This window comes from Molothrus aeneus, chromosome 21, assembly GCF_037042795.1.
Source record: "Molothrus aeneus isolate 106 chromosome 21, BPBGC_Maene_1.0, whole genome shotgun sequence".
Taxonomy (NCBI): Eukaryota; Metazoa; Chordata; class Aves; order Passeriformes; family Icteridae; genus Molothrus; species Molothrus aeneus.
Window position 1 is genome coordinate 7,532,913 of NC_089666.1, and position 22,711 is coordinate 7,555,623.

Here is a 22,711-nt window from a genome sequence, read left to right on the forward strand (position 1 = left end):
CCAGCAGTGACCATAAACAGATGCTCTTGGCTGCAGTGCCAGCCACTCTCAGCCCTGATAAACTGCTTTTTAATCTGCTCAAGTTGGAGCGGAGTCATTTTGTTCTCCCCCGTTTTGTCCCTCCAAGATGGAACAAAATGATCCTTGCCAGATGTTTTTAGAGCTGCCTCTGAAAAGCAGGAGTCCTTTCTTTCATCTTGGGTATTGGACTCTTTGAATTAAAGGATTCTTTTTTTAAGAAAAAGACTTTTCCTGGGATTTCCTTGGGAGTTTCTATGAATTTTGCAGAACTCACAAGTATCTAGGAGTTGCTTTGCTGTGTCCCACTCTCAGTGGATGTAACTGATTGTCTGGCCATTAATAGTGGCTGGTTGGTCAGTGCCCAGTGTGGGACTGCAGTTTGTAATTATTCTATAACACACGTGTCTAACTTGGGCCTGCTTTATTCAGTAAAGCCACTGGTGTTGGTACCAGGCTTCACACAGAATCCCAGATCTCCTGAGACTCATTGTTCAGCCTTTCCTCTTTTCATCTTTGGCTACATAGAAATAGTGACCTTTTCAGCTGGTTTTGGACACCTCCTTAGCCTTTGAGAGGAGGTTTGTGGCTGAGTGGAGTGGCTGGTTTAAAAACCTTCTTCTGTTGAAGCATCCCTGTAATTTCATTTGGGATCACCTCAGTCTGCAGAATCAGGGAGGGATGCCCAGGGTGGTTCTGTGGGTGGCACAGAATGCTGTCCTGTGTGTGATGTGGGGTTCTGGTTTTGCTTTGGGGTTTGTTTGGGTTGTTTTTAACCTGAATGACAGCACTGAGTTATCTGTGGGGCTGGAGCTGTTCCTGGATGGCTCCAGAGGATGGCAGAGAGCACTGAGGGCAGGGTGGCCACAGCAGCACCAATAAACCCAGGCAGCTGCAGAGGGTGAAAAATGTGCATTTCCTGCAGGCAGGTCTGCTGCTGAGCCCTGGCAGTGGAAAGGGGAAGGTGACAGGAGCAGCAGCACTGCTGAGACCCCACCTTGGAGGTGATCCCTGGCCCTGCCTGGCACTGGCACCAGGCACTGCCTGGCACTGGCACCAGGGACAGGGCTGTGCCCAAGCCCCCAGGGCCCTCGTGCCATGGCCCCAGCCTGGGGAGAGCCCTGCTGTCAGCCCCCAGCCCTGCCTCCTGCCCAGCTCTGGGCGTTCTGGAGCAGAGTCCTGAGCCCAGCTGCTCCCCAGAGCTGTTCTGCTGTGCTTGGGGCACCTCTGGTGGCCTTGTCCCTGTCCTTGGTGGCACTGTGTGCATGGACAGGGCTGCCAGCTGTGCCAGCCTTGGGGAGCTGCTCAGTGGTGGGGACAAGGCATGTGGCAAACTGAGGGTGAAGGTGGTTTCTGTGTTGAAATTGTGCAGGCTCTGCTGTGCCAGCCTTGGGTGAGTGGTGGGGACAACAAGGCAGGTGACAAAGAGAGGGTGAAGGTGGTTTCTGTGTTGAAATTGTGCAGGGTCTGCTGTGCCAGCCTTGGGTGAGTGGTGAGTGGTGGGGACAGGAGGGCAGGTGACAGGGAATGAATGCAGCCCATTTCTGTGCTGGGAATTGTGCAGGCTCTGCTGTGCCAGCTTCCTGCCTTTCTCATTGCCAGGATGGGAGAGCAGAGCTGTGCCCCAGGCTGGGCCCTCCCTGCTCTGCCCTGTCTCAGTGCCCTGCAGGCTGCCCTGCTGGCTCAGGAGGGGCAGACAGGGGGAGCTGGCCCTGCTCCCTGCCCTGCTGGGGCTCTGGGCACTGCCCTGGCCCAGGATGTGCTGCTTGCCCTGCTCCCCTCCTGCCTCTTTGATATTCCAGCTCTGGCTCCCAGCTCCTTTCTGACCAGCCCCTGTTTACTTTGCAGAACACAACGTTGCCATGGCAACAGGTTACTTTTCAAAGGGAACATCTTGTCATTATATTTAATCCACTGCAGCTGAGGAGGACTGAAATATTAAGTTGTTGTTGCTATGGATACTGCTTTGTTACAGCAGTTTCTTTTGTGTCACATTTCATATCCAGCGTTGGCTCCTTTTTTCCCTTTCCCATGGAATAAACAAGGGTGCCATTCCATTCTGGCTGTAATTGCCCTCACCAATATGATTTAGCTTCAAATCTGCGCTGCATTTTAGTTTCCATAGCAAGAATTTTCCTCTCCATTTGAAAGCCAGGGCTGGGGCTGTGGAAGCAGCAGGAATCACAGATTCCTGTGTCCTTGAGCAGCCAGGGGCTCTGTGTGTGCCCTGTTAACATCAGGGGGGAAATGGAGCAGCTGAGCCCAGCCCTCCCCTCCTGGGCAGGGGAGGGAGCTCCTCGAGCTGGGGATGCTCCCAGGCAGTGGGGATTGCTGGTGGAAGGACACACAGAAATGTTTCTGTCCGTGCTGCATGGGGAGCGGCTGGGGAGCCCCACTGGGGTCCCACAGAGGCAGCTGGGGGCAAAGTCCCATCCCAAACTTTGATTTTAACTTTGCAATTACAGGATGCTCCAGGCTTGGTTCTTAAAGGTCTGTTTGTCATAATGAGTGTGGTGCAGCTGAAGACATTGGGATCTGGGGCATGTTTGGTTCCTCCTGTCTGAGCTGAAACCAGCCCAGGGCTCAGGGTGGGCACAAGCCCTGCACAGGAACACTGAGAGCAGGGATGTGCATGGCCTCAAAATGAATTCTGGGAGGCAAGGAAGAGCATCAGCATTTTCTGTTGCCAGCTTCCCCTTTGCTGCTCACAGGGAAGGATTCTGACACCTTGTAGGAACCTGGTATTTAATGTATGACTTTGTAAATAGAAAATTGATTTCCTAGTTCAGTCATTTCCTTGCATAGCCTGAAAACAAGAAAACAGTGTCAGGTTGTCTTGCACAAATATGCATTGGGGGAAGACATTTTGACGTGTTCTGGTTGTTTCCTGGGGGCTTTTGGCTCATGTTTGGAGTGGATTTGTTTCCTGGAGGGTGGCACTGCCCCATAGGTGGAAGGGTCACCTGCCCAGGTTGCTCAGCACACCTGAGTACATCCCCTCCTGTTCTCTCAATGCTGTTTAATTTCTGCTCCTGCTCCATTTGTATCAGGAATGCAATGACATAAAAGAGCATCATCCTGAATTTCATTAATTGCAATTCTTTCTCATTGCTGTTTGTTTTGTACCTTAGGAGGCTAAACAGTACCCAAGGTGAAATCAGAGTGGGACCCAGCCACCAGGTAAGGGCTTTGTTTGTGTTCAGTGTCCAGGGATGCTCTGGCCTCTGGATGTGTGCAGTTGTTTAAATTGCTGTGCTCAGACATGGGCAGGGGTTTTAGATCATCTTTAGGTGACTCACTTGAGTGAGTTCTTCAGCCTTGCTCAGCTCACTTACTGAGCTTTCTCTGTGTCACATGTTGATATGTTCATGATTTTCTGCAGCTGGGTTAATTCCTGAGTAAGATTGAGGGAATGTGAGTAACTTCTGGAAGTTCAAGAAGGGCTTTAAGTCATTGGGATTGTTAAAACAGAAATTGAGGGAGCTGCTGAGCGTGTTCACACACTGGGAAGCAGAATAAGGTTAAGACTCTAGATGTTCCTGGTATGTTAATTCTAATTTGAGAGAAATCCTTCATAAGCATTGGAAATAATCTGTTCTTAAAGAGCATTAGCATACAGCTTGTTCTGGTTCATAGGGCCAGATCTGTCCCTGGCAGCTGGGGCCTCTCCTTTTCCTGAGGAATTGACTTTGTAGTGTCCAAGTGCTGGAGTTTGCATCCAAGTGATGAATATTCATTCAGACCCTCTTAAAAATCCTGTTTGAGAACTAGTGAAAGTAAATATTTATGGAACCTGATGTCACATTCTTGAGGATGTTTTGCCTTCAGAGGAAAAAAGTCCTTGGCAATTAAACCTGTAGTGTTCTTTTCAGTAGTCATAACAAGAGTACTGTAAATGATACCTTCAAAACAACTTTCATCTCAAATTGTCATCCAATATTTTGGCAGGCATTAGTCACCCCGCTCTGAGGTGTAATTACCACGTGCATTTATGGATGGGGAGGAAGAAGGTCCATGGATTTAGAATCCTGTTAATTCTTGCTTGAGACTTCCATTGCTCCCTGCCTCATCCTTGGCTCTGACCAACCATCACTGGCACCCTCAGTGGGCAGCAGAAGGCAGAGCCTGAGCTCCCTGCAGGGGCTGTGCTGCCTCTGGAGCCCTCCTTGTGCCCCAGCCATGCCCAGGGCAGGCTCAGAGCAGCTGGGCTGGGGCATCCTCAGAGCTCTGATCCCCACACTCCTGCCCGTGTGCCCACAGCCAGGGGACACGGCAGGAGCCACACGTGTGTGCCATGCGTGTGTTCTGTGGGACTGCAGGGGTCTGAGAACCCACCTCCCTCCTCTGAGTGTGCCCCTGGGGCAGCCAGGGAGGTTTGGGGTGCTCCTGGGACAGCCAGGGAGGTTTGGGGTGCTCCAGATGACAGCCAGGGAGGTTTGGGGTGCTCCAGATCACAGCCAGGGAGGTTTGGGGTGCCCTTGGGGCAGCCAGGGAGGTTTGGGGTGCTCCTGGGACAGCCAGGGAGGTTTGGGGTGCCCTTGGGGCAGCCAGGGAGGTTTGGGGTGCTCCTGGGACAGCCAGGGAGGTTTGGGGTGCTCCTGGGACAGCCAGGGAGGTTTGGGGTGCCCTTGGGACAGCCAGGGAGGTTTGGGGTGCTCCTGGGACAGCCAGGGAGGTTTGGGGTGCCCTTGGGACAGCCAGGGAGGTTTGGGGTGCCCAGGCCTGGGGGAGGCACTCGGTGCTCTGGGGACAGGTGGCCACAGGTCACAGCTTGGTTATCCTGGGGATCTCCTGCAGCCCCAGTGGTGCTGTGAGGAGGAGGAGGAGGAGGAAGCTGCTCCTGGGGTGTCATTGAACATTCCAAGGGTACAGGGGGCTGAGCCTGGGCTGGTGCAGCCCCTGCTTGCTGCAGCGGCTCTCACAGAAATCCCAGGGCTGCCTTAGCCCCAGCCAGAAGGGAACTTCAATGCCATACCCATTTTCCCAGGCAAGAAGTAAAATAAAGTACAGATTAAAGAGCAGAACATGAAAGACATCTGAACCTGTGACTTGTAATTACTGGTTATGTATAAATGTTGCCTCTCAAATACGTTTGGCGTTGTGAGCATAGGAGGTAATTATAGGGCTTAAAAGCTGTTTCTGAAGAGGCTCTCAGCTATCTCATCTCGGAGCAGGAGATGACTAAAGATGCTAATTGGGTCTCTGGATAGAGTGTAATACTTATTTAGAGGCAGTGTTCATTTTGCTGAGCTATCTCCCTTTCAGGAAATGTCTTTGTTTCCCTTCAGAGTCCCAGTGATTTACCCAGCATTTAATTTTAAACTTGGTGTCAGATCTGTGGGGTTCCTTGCTGGTTTCAAATGGGACCCATCTGGTAGCTGCCTTCTTGCCTTGCTCCATGTGTGTTCTGGGAGGGTTTCAGGCAGCAGCTGGATCAGCATCCCTGTGCTAATGCAGCTGCTGTGTCTGGGGGACTTGTCCAGCAGCTCTGCAGCTCCAAACCAGGGCTGTGCAGTGCCAAGTGCTTTCCTTCGCCTCTCTGCTGCTGCTGCTGTGTCCAGAAGGGCTCCTCTGGCAGGGGGCTGAGGTGCTGTTAGCCCAGAGTTAGCAGCAGGAAAGTCCCTGCCCCTCTGAGGAAGCAGTGCTGGATGGAGGGGATGGCTTGGGCTCCATGCCTCAGCATCCTCCGAGTTCTGAAACTTGGAACCAATCCTTCAGCAGCTGTTGGAGCACCTTCCCCCTGCCAGCTGCCAGCACTGCAGACAATTCCAGGGGCTGAGAGTGCTCCTGAGCCAGGAACAGCTGCTCTCTGTGTGTGTGTGTGTGTGTGTGTGTGTGCCATGTGTGTGCCATGTGTGTGCCATGCATGTGCCACGTGTGTTCCCTGTTTGCAAGCCAAGCTCCCGGAGCTGCAGCCCAGTGCCATGTGTGTGTACGTGTGCCATGTGTGTGCCATGTGTGTGTATGTGTCCCATGCGTGTCCCATGCATGTCCCATGTGTGTGCCACGTGTGTTCCCTGTTTGCAGGCCAAGCTCCCGGAGCTGCAGCCATTCCCGTCCCCAGACGGGGACACGGTGACCCAGCACGAGGAGCTGGTGTGGATGCCAGGAGTCAATGACTGTGACCTGCTGATGTACCTGAGGGCAGCCAGGTGAGCTCTGCCCCTTCCTGCTGTGCTCCGGGCTGGCCAGGGGGGCCTGCAGCCCCTCCTTCCCTGGGGATGTGTGTGTGCGCCGGGGGCATCAGCTGAGACCTTGGGTTTGAGAGAGCCCAGCAAGAGAACCAGCAGGAACTCTGAGGTTTGGGCCAGCACAGCATCTCCCATCCTCTGTGGCTCTGGAGATGCAGAGCACGGGCAGCAGGGTGGGGTGGGATGGGTGGGTGTGAGGGAGGAGCTGCTCTGGGTGCAGCAGCAGAGCATCCCTGCACGGAGTCAGTGCCCTGGGAGCTCAGTTTGCACCTCAGCTCTTCCCTGGTGGGTGCAGCAAGCCACTGGGGGCTTCACAGAAATCCAGAGGCTCAGTGAGTTACTTGTAGCTTGCAGGAGTTCAGAGGCTGGGGAATGTGCAGTTTCAGTCAGTTTTCTGACATATTAAAACCAAGATGACAGCACAAAGTTTGCTGTCTGCTGAGACTGTTCTGTCTGCAGGTTTCAGCTTCTGTAATCCTGCTCAGGCTCTGCTGCTTTGGCAGTGCAGACTTGTGGCTGATGAAAGCAAATGAGATTGGATTGTAATGCTGGATTTGCTCTGTGTGCTGGGGTGACTCAGCTTTGCAGCTCTGTGCTGCCTCATTTGATGCACAGTGGCACAAGGCCCTAAAATCCATGGTTTGGGGTGTGAGCCCAGTGTGTGTGTGTGGGGCCCTGTGCCCCTCAAAATCCAGGATTTGGGGTGTGAGTCCAGTGTGTGTGTGGGGCCCTGTGCCCCTCAAAATCCAGGATTTGGGGTGTGAGCCCAGTGTGTGTGTGTGGGGCCCTGTGCCCCTCAAAATCCAGGATTTGGGGTGTGAGCCCAGTGTGTGTGTGTGGGGCCCTGTGCACCTCAAAATCCAGGATTTGGGGTGTGAGCCCAGTGTGTGTGTGGGGCCCTGTGCACCTCAAAATGCAGGATTTGGGGTGTGAGCCCAGTGTGTATGTGTGGGGCCCTGTGCACCTCAAAATGCAGGATTTGAGGTGTGAGCCCAGTGTGTGTGTGGGGCCCTGTGCCCCTCAAAATCCACGATTTGGGGTGTGAGTCCAGTGTGTGTGTGGGGCCCTGTGCACCTCAAAATCCAGGATTTGGGATGTGAGCCCAGTGTGTGTGTGTGTGGGGCCCTGTGCACCTCAAATTCCACAATTGAGGGTGTGTGCCCAGTGTGTGTAGGGCCCTGTGCCCCTCAAAATGCAGGATTTGGGGTGTGAGTCCAGTGTGTGTGGGGCCCTGTGCACCTCAAAATGCAGGATTTGGGGTGTGAGCCCAGTGTGTGTGTGTGGGGCCCTGTGCACCTCAAAATGCACAATTGAAGGTGTGATCCCAGTGTGTGTGGGGCCCTGTGCACCTCAAAATGCAGGATTTGGGGTGTGAGCCCAGTGTGTGTGTGGGGCCCTGTGCACCTCAAAATGCACAATTGAAGGTGTGATCCCAGTGTGTGTGGGGCCCTGTGCACCTCAAAATGCAGGATTTGAGGTGTGAGCCCAGTGCGTGTGTGGGGCCCTGTGCACCTCAAAATGCAGGATTTGAGGTGTGAGCCCAGTGCGTGTGTGGGGCCCTGTGCACCTCAAAATCCACAGTTTGGGGTGTGAGCCCAGTGCGTGTGTGGGGCCCTGTGCACCTCAAAATGCAGGATTTGGGGTGTGAGCCCCGTGTGTGTGGGCCCTGTGGGTGCCCCCAGCCCAGCTGAGCAGTGTCCCCTGTGCCCTGGCTTTGCAGGAGCATGGCAGCCTTTGCAGGGATGTGTGATGGGGGCTCCACAGAGGATGGATGCGTGGCTGCCTCGCGGGACGACACCACCCTGAACGCGCTGAACACGGTGAGTGCCCTGGGGGACACAGCCCTCCTGCCCCTCCTGGGCCCCCACAGCAGGCAGGGAGGGCACCCAGGCTTCAGCCAGGCTTTGGGGGCACGTTTCTTGGTGGGAACTTGTCTCAAATGCCCGGTGGTTTTTGGAGCTCTGGGCTGCAGAAGTTCAGCGATGAACTCGTGGCTGGTGCCTCTAGGGTGACCCCAGTGGGTGTTTTTGGGAGGCTGCTCAGCTCAGGGCCACCAGCTGGAGCTGGGACTGGCTCAGCTGCCCCTGAGCTGGCTCTTGGGGCCTAGGCTGGGTTTTAGCTGCAGTTGAGATGCCTGCACTCTGCTCCCTGTGCTCCTTTCCCTGGCATGGAGGCCCCTGAGTGCCTCACCCCTCTGCACTTGGCTGAGCTCTTCCCTGGCTCCCTTCTCAGAGACTCACATTTCTGTTGAGGTCAATAATCATTAAAGAGCTTTTGGAATTGGAATTTCTTTGCCCTTATCTAGAATAATAGCCTAATGCAGAAAATTCATTTAACTTCACTGCTTCTCTATCTACTTTAATTACTCCCTTTAATCGCTTGGCAGCCCCAGGATCTGCAGTTGCACTTGTGGAGTTCTTGCTTCTGAAATGAGATTAGTCCCAAAATATTTTGGTTTTGTTCTTCTGGTTCTTTTCTCTTTGTGTTTCTATTGCATGTCTATTTTAGGAAATGCTTTAAATGCTTTCCTTGTCCACTTTGAATTTTTCTAGAAAAGAGTTTCTTTATAAATAATAGTTCTGCCAGGGATATTTTAAGAAACTTTGACTTATTTCTGAGACCCTGCTTTTTTGACTTGACACAGTTTAGATAGCTCACCTGTTGTCCTGACAAAATGGCACATCTTTTGTCTTTCAGTTCACCACCAATTTAAAAGAGATCAGATTTATCTGATAAATGATTTGTGAGCCTCTTAACCTGCACTAAGTTGTGTCTTTGTTTAGAAATTACCATATGCAACCCAGAAGATGAATGTAAAAGAAAATGGTGTGCTATGATTTCTTATTATGGAAATCCAATAAACTTCAGGGCAGCACTTCACATAAATCAGTCTTGACAAGCTCCTTTGCTGCTGTTTTATTTATGTAATAACAGGTGCTGTAAGCCCCCAGAATGATTTATTGTTAATTATGCCAGATAGAAATGAAGATCATGGAAGGCACAATGCAACACACAGACATCACATACATGCATTTATGTCTCAGCTCACTGCAAGGCTTGTTCACTCAGCATTCCAGGTGAGCTCCAGCTCCTGGTCCTGTTTGGCTGTTGCTGCCACATTTGTCTCTGTAACCCTTAGGAGGGAAATTGAGTTTTCCTTTGGGGTTTGCTGCCCTCCTGACGGTGCCCCTGTGGGACTGGGAGGGCTGGGGTGGCACACAGCAGCTCCTGCAAGTCTTTCCCATCATAATGGTGAGGAAATGATCCCAGAAAGCTCCTCCTGCCCTGGGGGAAGGTGGTGCCAGGTCTGGGAATGCAGGGAAGGAGGGAACAAGGTGCATATTGAGCTCAGACCTTGCTGTGCTGGGGAGGCAGAGCTGGGGGAGGTTTGGGAGTGGTTCCTTCCCTCCTCTTTGCCCTCCAGACTCTGATTTAGCCCCAGATGTGGTTTAAGATCCTTTCTGTGTCCACAGCAGTGCAGAGGCAGGAACTCATGACCTCTTTCCTCCTTCTGACCTGTGCCTGCTGCTCAGGGGTTCTGCAGTGCTGCTCCCAGGCCAAGCAGGGATCCCTTCCCTGCTCTGTGCTCAGATTGGACAGAGCTGCAGAGGCAGAATTCATTCCCAGGGGTCAGCCTTGCCTGGTGTTGTGTGGAACCCCAAAGCCTGGAGCAGACCCTGGGGCAGGCAGGCTGCAGGCTCAGTGTGGAGCTCAGAATCTCTGGGGTTTGGTTCATGTTTCTGCTGGGGAAATCACAGCCAGCCACTCCTATTTATCCTCAGCAGATGAAAAAATAGCACCATTAAGCTCATGTAGTGGCACATGGAGGAGAGCCCAAACAATGATATGCTAATATTGTGTAAATCTCTCTTTACTAATAGTGTTGTTGTGCCTTCTCATGGCTCTGCTGCATGGGAACGTGTCATTATGAGTGACAAACATGACAGGCTAATCTCAGTGCAAGGAAATTCACTTCTAACTAAGATGTCACCCAGACAAATTACTCCCTGTTTTAACTTGCCCTTAGACCAGATTTTCTTGTTCATTAACTACAGACGAGGTTGAAAGCATAAAAAAAAAAAAATTTAAATATATGTTAGCATTTCTCCTTGTGACTGGTTTTGCTGGTGGGTGATGTTAATGAGCAGCTGCTCTCCTGGTTCACACAGGCAGGGCCAGGCTCCCTGCCCAGGCCTGTCCCAGTGCAGGAGACAATTCTGCCTTGGAGCTTCCATTCATCCTCATCCTCACTCTTACAGGCAGGTCAGAGAGGGCCCAACCCCACTGCTGTGATTGCTGATAGAATTCTGGGAGAATATGCAAAATGCTGCTGGTTTTGAAGGTGTTTTTAAAGTGCTGTGGTGAGTTTTGCAGGTAATTGGCATTTCTTGCCCTGGCCCTGCCTGCAGTGCCCCACAGCTGTTCTGCAGCTGCATTTGGGCTGTTTGGCACAACAAAGTGGCTGCATCACAAACATCAGCTTTGGAATCTTGAGCAGCAGCTCTTTGGGTGCCTAAAATAGATTAGAGCTGGGGGAAAGAGATGGAAGTTGGGTTTTTTTTGTTTGATTTTGTCTGATACCTAAATTATACCCTAAAGGGCACTTGGGGCTCCTGTCTTGCTGGGCTTTAGAAATGATAACAGTTAAAAGGAGCATGTTCCATTTTCACAGTGGGGCAAGATGATGCCCATAGCTGTACAGAACATCCACAGCCCACTGAAGTTTGTCAGCTCTGCTACTGAAAGAAGTGGCCTGACTTAGATTTTGTATTAGATCAGGTGTTGGGTTGGAGTTAGCACAGCCAAAGATGGGGCTGCTCACTAATGCCCATCCTGCTCCTCATTTTCCTTCTCCCTCACCTGGGGGTGTGGGCCAGGTCACCCTCCCATGGCAGAGCCAGGAACTGGGGAACTCTGGAGTTCAGGGCTGTCCCAGCAGTGCTGGGTGTGCTGCAGCCCCATTAAAGTGGCTTTGGCTGAACAATCCCCGCTGCTCCAAGGCCCAGCCCAGGCTGGGCCTCTGCTTCTGAGGCAGTTCAGTCAAACTCCCATGAGATTGCAGCAATTTTTCCTTGGAGGAAAAGGCTCTGGGATCTCAGTGCTCCTAATGGAGTGCAATTATTTAATGCTGAGCCCTGGATGCAGCCTGCCTGAGCTGGGCTTTTCAAGGCACAGCATAATGGCTGTAATTGCCAGAGGAAGCCTTGCTGGAGCAGGAGCTGCCAGATGCAATGGCACTCTGCTCTAAAAAGGTCACAGGAAAGGGACATTTAAATTAAGTTATAAATTACAATTGAAGAACAATATTTTGATGAGCAAGCCCAGAGATGTCAGAGCTGCAAGATGTAATTCATGGGTTCATTACAGACTGGAGGTGCCTGACAGCTGAGCCATGCCAAAGGAGAATTTATTTGCAGCATCACCCAGACAGCCGTGGCAGCTCTGCTCAGAGGCTGCAGTGGGAACTGGAACCTTGTGGGAATGTGCAGCCTTGATGTGAAATCCCTTCCCTGGCTTTCTGTAGAGTGATGTAAAGGAGCCTTTTGGGCACGTGCACATCCACAATTGTGCTTTAATCCTGCCCTGTGGTGCAGAAGTTGCTGTGTTTTCTGTTTCAAGGTACATTTGTGGTGGCTCCCTTTGTTGCAGTTGTTCACAGATCAAATCTCGCTGTGGTGCCAAATTTGGATGCAGAGTTAATGCTAAAAATGGAGATTCTCTGGCTGGCTGGACAATGATGCAGTGTTTATAGAAATACCTGCAGAAGTTCAAGCAGAAGTTAATGAAAGCAGAGGCAGTCATCATTAGCTGTTATTTATACTCTGGATCTTGCCAATAAAGTGCTCAGCAACACTAAATGGCTGAAAGTAGAGAGCAGAGAAGGAGCCAGACTGGAACATGTAAATTTAACTCCAGCACTTAGAGAAAATATTTTTCCTTTCTGCTGCATTATTCTACTCCTGGCATTTATAAAACATTTTTTTTCCACTCCCACCTGCTAAAATTGACATTTTTCAGGAGACTCTCAGCTTGTATCATGTTTTCACAGGGGTCTTCTCTGCCCCATGGCCCTTCTCATGTCTGTGCTGATGGGGTCTGGGGTTGCTATTAATGAATTACTTGCTCAGACGTTCACCCCATATACTCTGTGGCTGGTCTGGGGCAGCCTTGCTGGCCTGTAACCTTCTCTTTTTCTGGAGTAGCTGCCTGTCAGCCCAGGCTGTTCTTTCTGGGCTCGTCTGGTTTATTTTCCTTGCAGATTGAGCTGCTTGGGCACTGGGGCTGCCAGGGAAAAGCACGTGTTGTCCTTGAGGCAGAACAAAGATGCCCTCCAAGCCACAAAGAGCTCTGGCATTGCTGCTGCTGGGGAGGGAGCAGAGAGGGGAGGGAGACAGGGGCCCCATTCTCCTCAGCACTGTCACAGCTCCTGAGTGAAAAATCCTCTAGGTAGTGGCATGCACAGAGGAGAGGCATTTGCAAGGTGAGCTGGCAAAACAAACAGTGCTTTTTTCTTTGAGATGGATTTGTTCCCAGTGCTGGAGTGCAAACAGGGAGGAAAATTAATGTGTGCCCAGCAGAAAGGGCAACATCTTATTTTCATGCTTGTAAGTAGGCATTGCATTCCATGGGAGCCTTAGAACTATTTTGTTTTAAGTTTGTTGGGTTTTTTTTTTAATTTTTAAATTTTTTTTCTCCTGCTGACGACAGGGGACTGGAGCCAAGCTGTGTGAAGTGTCACCCCTCTTGTAGTAATTTTTATTTTGTCGTGGCTGACATCACACTGAGCCCTGTGAGTGGAAGGGAGCAGGGGGACTTTGGGGTGAGCATTACCTGGGGCAGGTGGAGGAAGGAGGGGGATCCCTGCTTGGTTTGGTGCTGCTGCTTCCCCTCAGAAGCCTCCATTCCCCCTCAGGTTGTTTACACTCACCTCATACATCAACAGGAGCAATAATTAGGCGCAGAACATCTCATGTGGGCTCCCTGAAGTGGTTTTTTTTTCCCCTCCAATATCAGATCACTGCTAATTCCTTTGGATGATCTATTTGTCTTCTTTCTTTTCAGCTCCATGAAAGCAACTACGATGCTGGGAAAGCCCTGCAGCGCCTGGTGAAGAAACCTGTGCCAAAGCTGATTGAGAAGTGTTGGACTGAAGATGAAGTGGTAGGAAATGATTTATCTCCTCCAGCCTTTATGGTTCACCTTCCTGCTCTTGCTTTTTTATGTTGTTTTATTTTTGTTTTTCTTTTCCCTTTCCTAAAGAGGTTTTCTCTATGAGCAGGAAGAGGGTGGGTGTGTAAATAAAAATACACATGCATGGGGTATAAATGAAAAAACCTGATCCAGTGCATGACAGAATCAATTACTCGTGGAAAAGTGGCAGCAGAAAAGTTTGGTTGATTTTTTTTTTTTTTTTTTGCCTTGAGTGGGTCAATTTTGAAGCTGGTTAATTGGTGAAGTGTTTAAAGAAGTAAACAAAAATAAAAATGCGATCTTGTTAAGCTACTAATAAAGCTGGCATTGGTGTTAGGAAATAGAACTGATTAATGGAGGAAACTCTCACGTTCTCTTAGTGGCTTTAATTATTCAGGCAGTGGCTGGAGAGGTTTTTTTGAGCTGTAGCTTCTCTGCAAGGCTCTCAGGGAGTTCCTGCAGTGTGTGCTCTGCTCTCTCCTCATTCCAACCTTCCTGGAGAGGCTGGGCCAGCCCAGAGCCCTGTTTGGGGCTGGCTCCAGCCCAACAAAGACCCTTTGTGGCTGCCTGGGGATGGAGGGAGGATGGCAGGGCCTGGGGCTCGCTCCCTGCCCAGTTCTGCTCTGCTCCCACCCCAGAAGGGAGCTCTGTGTGGGACTGGCCCTGCTGGCCCCAGCCTTGCAGGGCTCTGCCCTGGCCTCGCCCAGCCTGGGCTGAGATGGCTCCAGCCTGTGCTCTCTGCACACACCAGGCCTCCATTGTGCCAGCCCCTCTCTTTTTCTCCCTCTGTAGCTTTTTCTCCTTTTTTTCCATCCGCTGCCCTGAGCTGTGAGCGCTGGAGCTGCTGCACTCAGGGCTTTGGGTGATCCACCCACGTTAAACGAGAGAGAATTGAGCCTTACCAATGGAAAAAACCAAAGTTTATTGAAAAGTGAAGCATTACTGCAGGAGTGCAGCCTGTGAGCACAGAGTAATGATCACTGACTCCATAAATCATTGTCAGCCCCAGCTCATTTTATCATATTTGTTCTTGTTCTGCTCCATCCAAGTTTCCAGAAACATTTGGCCGCCCTCCAGGCTGGGCAGAGCCAAAGATGAAGCTGTGCTCTTATTTATAGACAGCAGAGCTCCACCTGCACAGCCTCAGAGCCTCCTGCTCCCTGCAGCTCCGGCCCAAAGCAGCTCTGCTGCATTTTGGGGCGTTTGGGAGCATTTGGGAGCCTTGCAGGAGAGGTTTCCCTATTGCAGCCCTGGGAAACGGAGAGGACTCTGACCCACAGGGAGCTAAAGCTGCAGAGGAATTCTGCAGGGAAGTGCTGGTCACAAAACACTGAGGTGTCAAAGCTCATCTGGCCCAAACAGTGGAACTGTGGTGGCAGCATTAACTCTGTGTGTGCCTTCATCTCAGGGGGCAGGGATGTGCTGGGGATAATCCCAGAGAGTTCTGAGGGAAATGCAGAGCCAGGTCCAACCCCTGTCCTTATTTGGGCTGGACTGGTAATAAATCTCTCCTGTCAGCCCAGCAGATGTGGCTTATTTAAATTTAAATACTGAGATTTAAGTTTGCAGTTGGATGAATAAGCAGATCCCACACCTGATACAGAGCTTTGGTCAGTTAACCTGAATAATAATGATAATAATGATAATAATAATGCCAGCACATTTAGAACTTTTTGTGGGCTCTCAGCTGGCCAAAGCCTTTGTTTTCCATGAGAGCAGCTCTGCTGCCTGTGTCCAAACTGGGAGGCAGGAGCTGCTTGGCAGTGTCAGACCTGACTGAAACAAAGGATGGGAGTTGTGTTATTTTTCCTGCTGCTGATGTGGTTGCAGATGTTTAGATGGAATTAAACAGAGGATAAAATTGGCCTCTGATTGAGTTACATGGGGGCTGTGTAAATATGAGGGCTGGGCTTTGTTGTTTCCCTCTGAACCTGTGGCTGTTTTTAAAGCTCTTTTTGTCCCAGAATGTAAATGCAGGGGCCCAGGGTGAGAGCCAGCCTTGCCCACAGCCCGTGAGAGTGGCCAGGGCAGCTCCAGCTCTGCTGTTTCCTGTTTTGAGGGCTCCTTCCCCACCTGGCAGCATCCATTTCCAGCAGAGCTTCGATGGGCAGGGCTTGGTGTCTCTGGCAATGCTCAAGAATTCCCTCCTGTGGGTAGGGTGCAGCAATTGTCACATTTCATGCCTGGCTGAGACCTCCTGAGCACACACAACCCCGGCAGCATCTCCTGGTGCCCAGGGGCTGCAGTGCCACGGGCAGCAGGATGAGCAGGGCAGCAAAGCTGTCCTGGTTTGTGCCTCCTGCAGGTTTAAATCTCCTCTCAGAGCCAGCCCGGGGGCTCAGGGCAGTGAGTTCTGCTCTGCACCTCGTGGTGACCCCTGGAAATGCCCCTGCCAGTCTTTGGCAGGTGTGGGATGGAGTGGAGCTGCAGTGGGGCTGCTCTGCTCCTCCCCACTGGGCAATCAATCCCTGCTGGCTGCTGTCGAGGGGGTTTGGAGCCTGAGCTGGGTCTGGCAGTGCCTCTGCTCCTCCCCTGCCTGCCCTGGTGGTGGAGTTGAGGTCCCAAACCTGGAGCTGGGCTCAGGTTAAATGAACACCCCCATTCCATTCCCTGCTGTGCTTCCAGTGGGAACATCTCCCAAGATAAGCTGTCCTTAAAAAATTACCATGAAAAACCCTGGGAGCAAATCTTCCCTGCAGAATGGCTTTTGTACCTCAGTGGTGTCAGTGCAGTTCTGAGCCTGCTCCAGGTGCAGAAGGGAGCTCCCATGTGGGATCAATAACCTATCAAAGGGTGTGTGGGATCAATGACCTATCAAAGGGTGTGTGGGATCAGTAACCTATCAAAGGGTGTGTGGGATCAATAACCTGTCAAAGGGTGTGTGGATCAGTAACCTGTCAAAGGGTGTGTGGGATCAATGACCTGTCAAAGGGTGTGTGGGATCAATAACCTGTCAAAGGGTGTGTGGGATCAATGACCTGTCAAAGGGTGTGTGGGATCAGTAACCTGTCAAAGGGTGTGTGGGATCAATAACCTATCAAAGGGTGTGTGGATCAGTAACCTGTCAAAGGGTGTGTGGGATCAATAACCTGTCAAAGGGTGTGTGGGATCAGTAACCTGTCAAAGGGTGTGTGGGATGAGTAACCTGTCAAAGGGTGTGTGGGATGAGTAACCTGTCAAAGGGTGTGTGGATCAATAACCTGTCAAAGGGTGTGTGGGATCAATGACCTGTCAAAGGGTGTGTGGATCAATAACCTGTCAAAGGGTGTGTGGATCAATGGCCTATCAAAGGGTGTGTGGGATCAATAACCTGTCAAAGGGTGTGTGGATCAATGACCTATCAAAGGGTGTGTGGGATCAGTAACCTGTCAAAGGGTGTGTGGATCAATAACCTGTCAAAGGGTGTGTGGGATCAGTAACCTGTCAAAGGGTGTGTGGATCAATAACCTGTCAAAGGGTGTGTGGATCAATAACCTGTCAAAGGGTGTGTGGATCAGTAACCTGTCAAAGGGTGTGTGGGATCAGTAACCTACCAAAGGGTGTGTGGATCAATAACCTGTCAAAGGGTGTGTGGATCAATAACCTGTCAAAGGGTGTGATGGACCCAGGGTACATACAGTGAGCATCTGTGGTTTGGGGACCCTGCTGGGAAGGTTTCTGTTCGGGAGTGCTCCGTGTGTGAGGTGTGAAGGAGGGGAGCTGGCTCTGGCCTCTGCTCACCCCACAGCCCAGGTCCAGCTCACGCTTCTGTCTCTTCATTCAGAATGTGCTTTTTGCTCTCTTTAGCAAAAGTTCTGATGGAATCAATAGGGCTTTCAGCAGAGAGAAATCCGAATCAGAACTGCAGGAACCTGCAGTTTATTAGGTTTTTAATTAAACATGATGAGCACATTTTAAATACCACAAAGGCCTGGGGCTGAGCTGCATCTAATGGAAACAGATGAAGTCACCCGTCCACACTTAGGTAGTTATTAATTCTGTTTATTTATGCATGCTTGCTGCAGGCAGAGCTTGCTGCTGCTCTGCTGCAGTTTATTGCACAGGGATGCTCTCCTGCATGGAGCTGTGCTCCTCATTAGCATTTCGGTGTTGATTATGAAGACCTGGTGAGGTTTAATTGCAGCACCTTTGGAACTCGGGGCTGTGCCTTCCCGAGCTGAAGGAGGCCTGGCTGAAGCAGAGCTTGAGCTTCCTTTGCTGGGCAGCTCCTCCCTTCTGCTCTACGCTTTGCTCCATCCACGTTAAATTCTCCAGAGGAAGCTGCCGAGTGTTCTTAGGAAGGTTCTGTGTGCACCCCTGTGCAGAGCTGGCAGTGCCACCCCTGACATCCCTGGTATCTGCCTTTTATCTTGAAATATTCTGCCTTTTAAATATTTTACGTGGCTCTTGATGTTGAGTAGTTGAGGTAAACAGCCTCCATTCAAACAAGCTCCCACATTTATGTGCAGGGCTGGTTAATCCTGGCTGCTGCTAAATCCTAATTGGCCGTGTACATCGATTTATAAGTTCATAAATTTTCAAATATCCACACCTGGCTTCAGCTTAAACTCGTTTATCATAAAGCACAAGTGGAGATGCTTCTGCCAGAAAGGACAAGATACAGCAAACTCCTTTCCTAATATGTTTGCAAGTGTTTGTAATCCAGTGTGGCAGGTCAAGGAATTACTTATGCAAAACCCACAGACTTATTTGCTTGGCTTCTTTGCCTGGAATCATCCTCAAAGGTCTCATCCACCCTTTTTGGAGCGTGTGCTGATGAAAACACTGTTCTCATGTTCTCCTTTGAAACCAGGGCTCTTCAGAGCTGCTTACTGGGGCAAAACCACCATGGATTTTATTTACTGTTTATATGGCAGCTACAGAAATTCAGAGCCAGATTGAAACAGGGCCTCTGGAGTGGAGGAGTGGAAAGAAATCACAAAAGGGTATTGGAAAAGCTGAGCACATTGCAGGGCTGACTCCTGGAGTGGGCTTGGAAGGTTGACACCAGTGACTGCTCAGTGCCATTGCTCTACCCACAAAAACAAACAGAGTCCCACCAAATGAACATTGGCTGGGATTTAGTGATGCAGCCACGTCTGTGATAATCAGGAACAACTGAAACTTAGCTGAGCACTGAGATAAAAAACCACCAGACTCAGATTGCTGTGGCCTTGTAGGAGCTGTGTTTGAAGAATAAATCAGATTTTAGTTTAAGCATGTGTGGGAAGGTCTTGTCTGTGTCTCATTCTAAGAGCTCAGAGTGGAAAAGAACCATCAGCCCTCGCAGTCAAAAGTGACCAGTGAAGGATGAAATTATTCTGCTTGGGGGGAAAAGTTGTTATTTAAAGGTTGCATAAAATTATAGTTACTGAGTAGCTGGCAGGTTTACAAAATGCTGAGGTGCAATACAGCTGGAAAATACAAGGTGTAGTACAGCTGAAAAAGGGGAATTTGGTTTAAACACAGGTTCCTAGATGAAAGATAACAATCTTTTGTTTGTGATTAACTTGCATCAGTCTTTGATCCAAGCCCTTGTTGAGAGGGATCAATACTGCACATACAGCACCGAGTTTATTGTCAAGTCCTTTTGGAAATAAGGCAGTGAATTAAAAATCAATTATACGTGCAGAAAAGTTTGTGTAGGGCAATCAATTCTGTCCTTTTAGTTTGCCAAAAGATTCCATTGTTTAACCAGCTGTGAAAAGGAATGAATTTTAAAGGCCTCCAGCAAATGAGGGAGCCCAAAGGGGCGGGGGGAGAGATTAAAAAAAATTATTTCAGGATTTCATGTTCAGCAAAGGCTCTTGAGGGATAAATCCATAAATCCTGTCAGTGACCTTGGCTGCAGAGTGGGTGATTTCAGTGCTTTCCCTGATGTTGATCTTTGCCCAGCTGCCAGAGCAGTTGCTGTTTCCTTCACAATATCATTTTGGGGTTTGCTGAGCTGTGTGTGCTCCTTGATCTGCCATCTCCCTGCCCTCATGTGGAACATTTTTATCTGTTGAGCATTTACCACGCTGCTGATCCCAAAATCACCAGCCCAGCCCCTTGGCCTGGCCAGGAGCTGTGTCTGGGTGGGAAGGGGGAGAAACTCCAAATTCCAGCTCCAGCACAGCCCAAACCATCCTGGGTTCCTCCAGGAGCTGCTCTGGTGTGTTCCAGAGCAGGGTTGGCACTCAGGAGTTCCTGGTGTGTTCCAGAGCAGGGTTTGCACTCAGGAGTTCCTGGTGTGTTTTTCAGAGCAGGGTTTGCACTCAGGGTTTGCACTCAGGAGTTCCTGGTGTGTTCCAGAGCAGGGTTTGCACTCAGGGTTTGCTCTCAGGAGTTCCTGGTGTGTTCCAGAGCAGGGTTTGCACTCAGGGTTTGCTCTCAGGAGTTCCTGGTGTGTTTTTCAGAGCAGGGTTTGCACTCAGGGTTTGCACTCAGGAGTTCCTGGTGTGTTCCAGAGCAGGGTTTGCACTCAGGAGTTCCTGGTGTGTTCCAGAGCAGGGTTTGCACTCAGGAGTTCCTGGTGTGTTCCAGAGCAGGGTTGGCACTCAGGAGTTCCTGGTGTGTTCCAGAGCAGGGTTTGCACTCAGGAGTTCCTGGTGTGTTTTTCAGAGCAGGGTTTGCACTCAGGGTTTGCACTCAGGGTTTGCACTCAGGAGTTCCTGGTGTGTTCCAGAGCAGGGTTTGCACTCAGGAGTTCCTGGTGTGTTCCAGAGCAGGGTTTGCACTCAGGGTTTGCACTCAGGAGTTCCTGGTGTGTTCCAGAGCAGGGTTTGCACTCAGGGTTTGCTCTCAGGAGTTCCTGGTGTGTTCCAGAGCAGGGTTTGCACTCAGGGTTTGCACTCAGGAGTTCCTGGTGTGTTTTTCAGAGCAGGGTTTGCTCTCAGGGTTTGCTCTCAGGAGTTCCTGGTGTGTTTTTCAGAGCAGGGTTTGCACTCAGGGTTTGCTCTCAGGAGTTCCTGGTGTGTTCCAGGGCAGGGTTTGCACTCAGGGTTTGCTCTCAGGAGTTCCTGGTGTGTTCCAGAGCAGGGTTTGCACTCAGGGTTTGCTCTCAGGAGTTCCTGGTGTGTTCCAGAGCAGGGTTTGCACTCAGGGTTTGCACTCAGGAGTTCCTGGTGTGTTTTTCAGGGCAGGGTTTGCACTCAGGGTTTGCACTCAGGAGTTCCTGGTGTGTTCCAGAGCAGGGTTTGCTCTCAGGGTTTGCACTCAGGAGTTCCTGGTGTGTTTTTCAGAGCAGGGTTTGCACTCAGGGTTTGCACTCAGGAGTTCCTGGTGTGTTTTTCAGGGCAGGGTTTGCACTCAGGGTTTGCACTCAGGAGTTCCTGGTGTGTTTTTCAGGGCAGGGTTTGCACTCCCAGCCCCTGAGCTCCCTGTTGCCAAGGGGAGGGATGTGCTGCCTGCAGGATTAATAAACACCACAGAGGTTGGTTGTCAGAATTTTCCAGCTCATTTTCAAGGGCATCTCAAGAATGGAGCTCCCTGGCACTTCCTGGCACTCTCCATCATCCCCGGGTGTGCATTTCCAGACGGGAGCCACTGCTGGGGGCTGTGGGGGCTGCCTTTGTCCTCCCTCAGGGCACGGGCGTGGTTTGATAAACAGAGAGAGCCCAAGGAGCTGTTGTTGCTCAGCCCAGGGTCAGTTTGGTGTCTGTGGGTCTGTCCCAGCCCAAGAGCAGAGCCCTGGGCTGGGCTCAGAGCCTTGTCCTGGGCACAGAACAGCCCCAGACTCCTGCCTGGGCCCAGCTCCTGCCTGCTGCTCCCTGACCTTTTATCCTTTTTATTTTAGCAGATTTTATCTGCTCAGGGATAGATCCGGAGTCTGGGTTATATTTACCCTCCTGCTGTATCCTGTGCTGCTCCAGAAGGAAACTGAGTCATGGCATTCTGAGGAGCAGCTGGGGAGTGCAGGGATCAGCGCAAGTGGGATTTTCTGAGCTCAGTGCCTCTGGCATGGCTGGAGAAGCGAGGGAGGGGCAGTAACTCACCTCTGGTGCTTGTGGTGAAAGTGCAATTGAAAGAGAGGAATAAATAACAAAGTGCTTTGGTATTTTTCTGGGTTTAGTGTGTGATAGAAATCTGCAGCTTCTTTCCAAGTGATTTTGGCTTAGTCCAAGTTGATATAGGTAAAAGCATCTCCTTTTCAACTGCTTATGTTGGAATTACACTTTATTAAACTCACAGAGCCCAGAAATGGATTAGTTGACGTGGCAAATGTCTGTTTTATTTTGGAGGAGTTGTTTGCTGTCTGAATGGCAATTTGCTGTTCCTAACAAGATTGCTTTACAAACACAAGAACCCCAACCCCTAAAACAAAGTGAGTGCAGACAGATGACAGTGTTGTCTGCTTCTTGACAAGATGATTTTGGATTTTTGAATTTTTTTCCCTGCTCGTTTGGGTCTCTGTCTGAGTCTTGACTTTGATTCTTTGTTTGAACACCGAGGCTGACAGCCCCAGGCCCCCAAACTTCCTGAATGTCACTGGATTCTCTGTGTTCTGCCCAACAGCTTAGCTGGGAATTATTTACTCTGGCCCGGTGGCCATTGCAGCAGCAAATGACAAAATGCTCTTCAAATGGGTGTAGTGACATAATTCCTATTGAAGAAATGTTGATTACTGTCACAATGTGGATGCTCTGTGTGCTTTAGTGCTCAGGGCTTATCTTTCTTGCACAACATAAGCAGTATGAATGCCAAAATACACCTCATTTGCAAGTGCTGTTTGCATGATAAATTTTATTTTTCTAATCTCCCCTATCAACAGAACCAATTTTTTTTTAATCTTTCTGATGACATAAAAATGCATTTTAATGAAGCAAATTACCAAGCTTTGTCTCCTCAGCGCACGAGCGGGGCGGCCACGTTCAATTAGGCTGAGAAATGATCATTTGTTCCATTGCAGGCTGTAACAGAGCCCCTGCTCAGCCACCATCCATCACCAGTTGCTCAGCTTCGTGTTCCTTAAATCACTTGCCATCCTGTCAGGGCTGGGAATCCTCCACGGGAGCCATTATTTAATTTAAGTTTGTAAAGGTGTCACTTGTTTGATAATAGGCTGCTTCTGTAGTGGATGAATAGGGACTAAATATTCATCACTTTGTGCGTGCATCCCAGATCCCTAATGCGTTGCAAGGGTGGCAGTGCCAGCAGAGCTGATGGCGCTGGGGCCATGGCAGGGATTTGGCAGCAGGGAGGACCCAGGGGAAGCTCCACAGTGGCAAAGGCAGAGGGAGGTGGGCACTGAGGGGCTCCCCGGGCACTGCCCCAGGCTCAGGGAGGGACTGTCCTGGGCAGGGGGAGAGTTGGACCAGTGCTCCTGTGGGGATTCCAGCTCGGGATGGTCC

The 22,711-nt window shown here is 50.5% G+C and overlaps 1 protein-coding gene across 2 annotated transcripts in view; it reads left to right on the top strand.

The window, feature by feature from the left end:
- RERE (arginine-glutamic acid dipeptide repeats) overlaps positions 1-22,711 on the top strand; it is a 171,427-nt gene that overhangs the window by 95,494 nt on the left and 53,222 nt on the right. For both annotated transcript variants that reach the window (XM_066563795.1, XM_066563796.1), the window contains 4 exons: positions 3,150-3,198; positions 6,046-6,170; positions 7,930-8,029; positions 13,272-13,370. In XM_066563795.1, the coding sequence (XP_066419892.1) occupies positions 3,150-3,198; positions 6,046-6,170; positions 7,930-8,029; positions 13,272-13,370 (373 nt within the window). The remainder of the gene's footprint in view (positions 1-3,149; positions 3,199-6,045; positions 6,171-7,929; positions 8,030-13,271; positions 13,371-22,711) is intronic.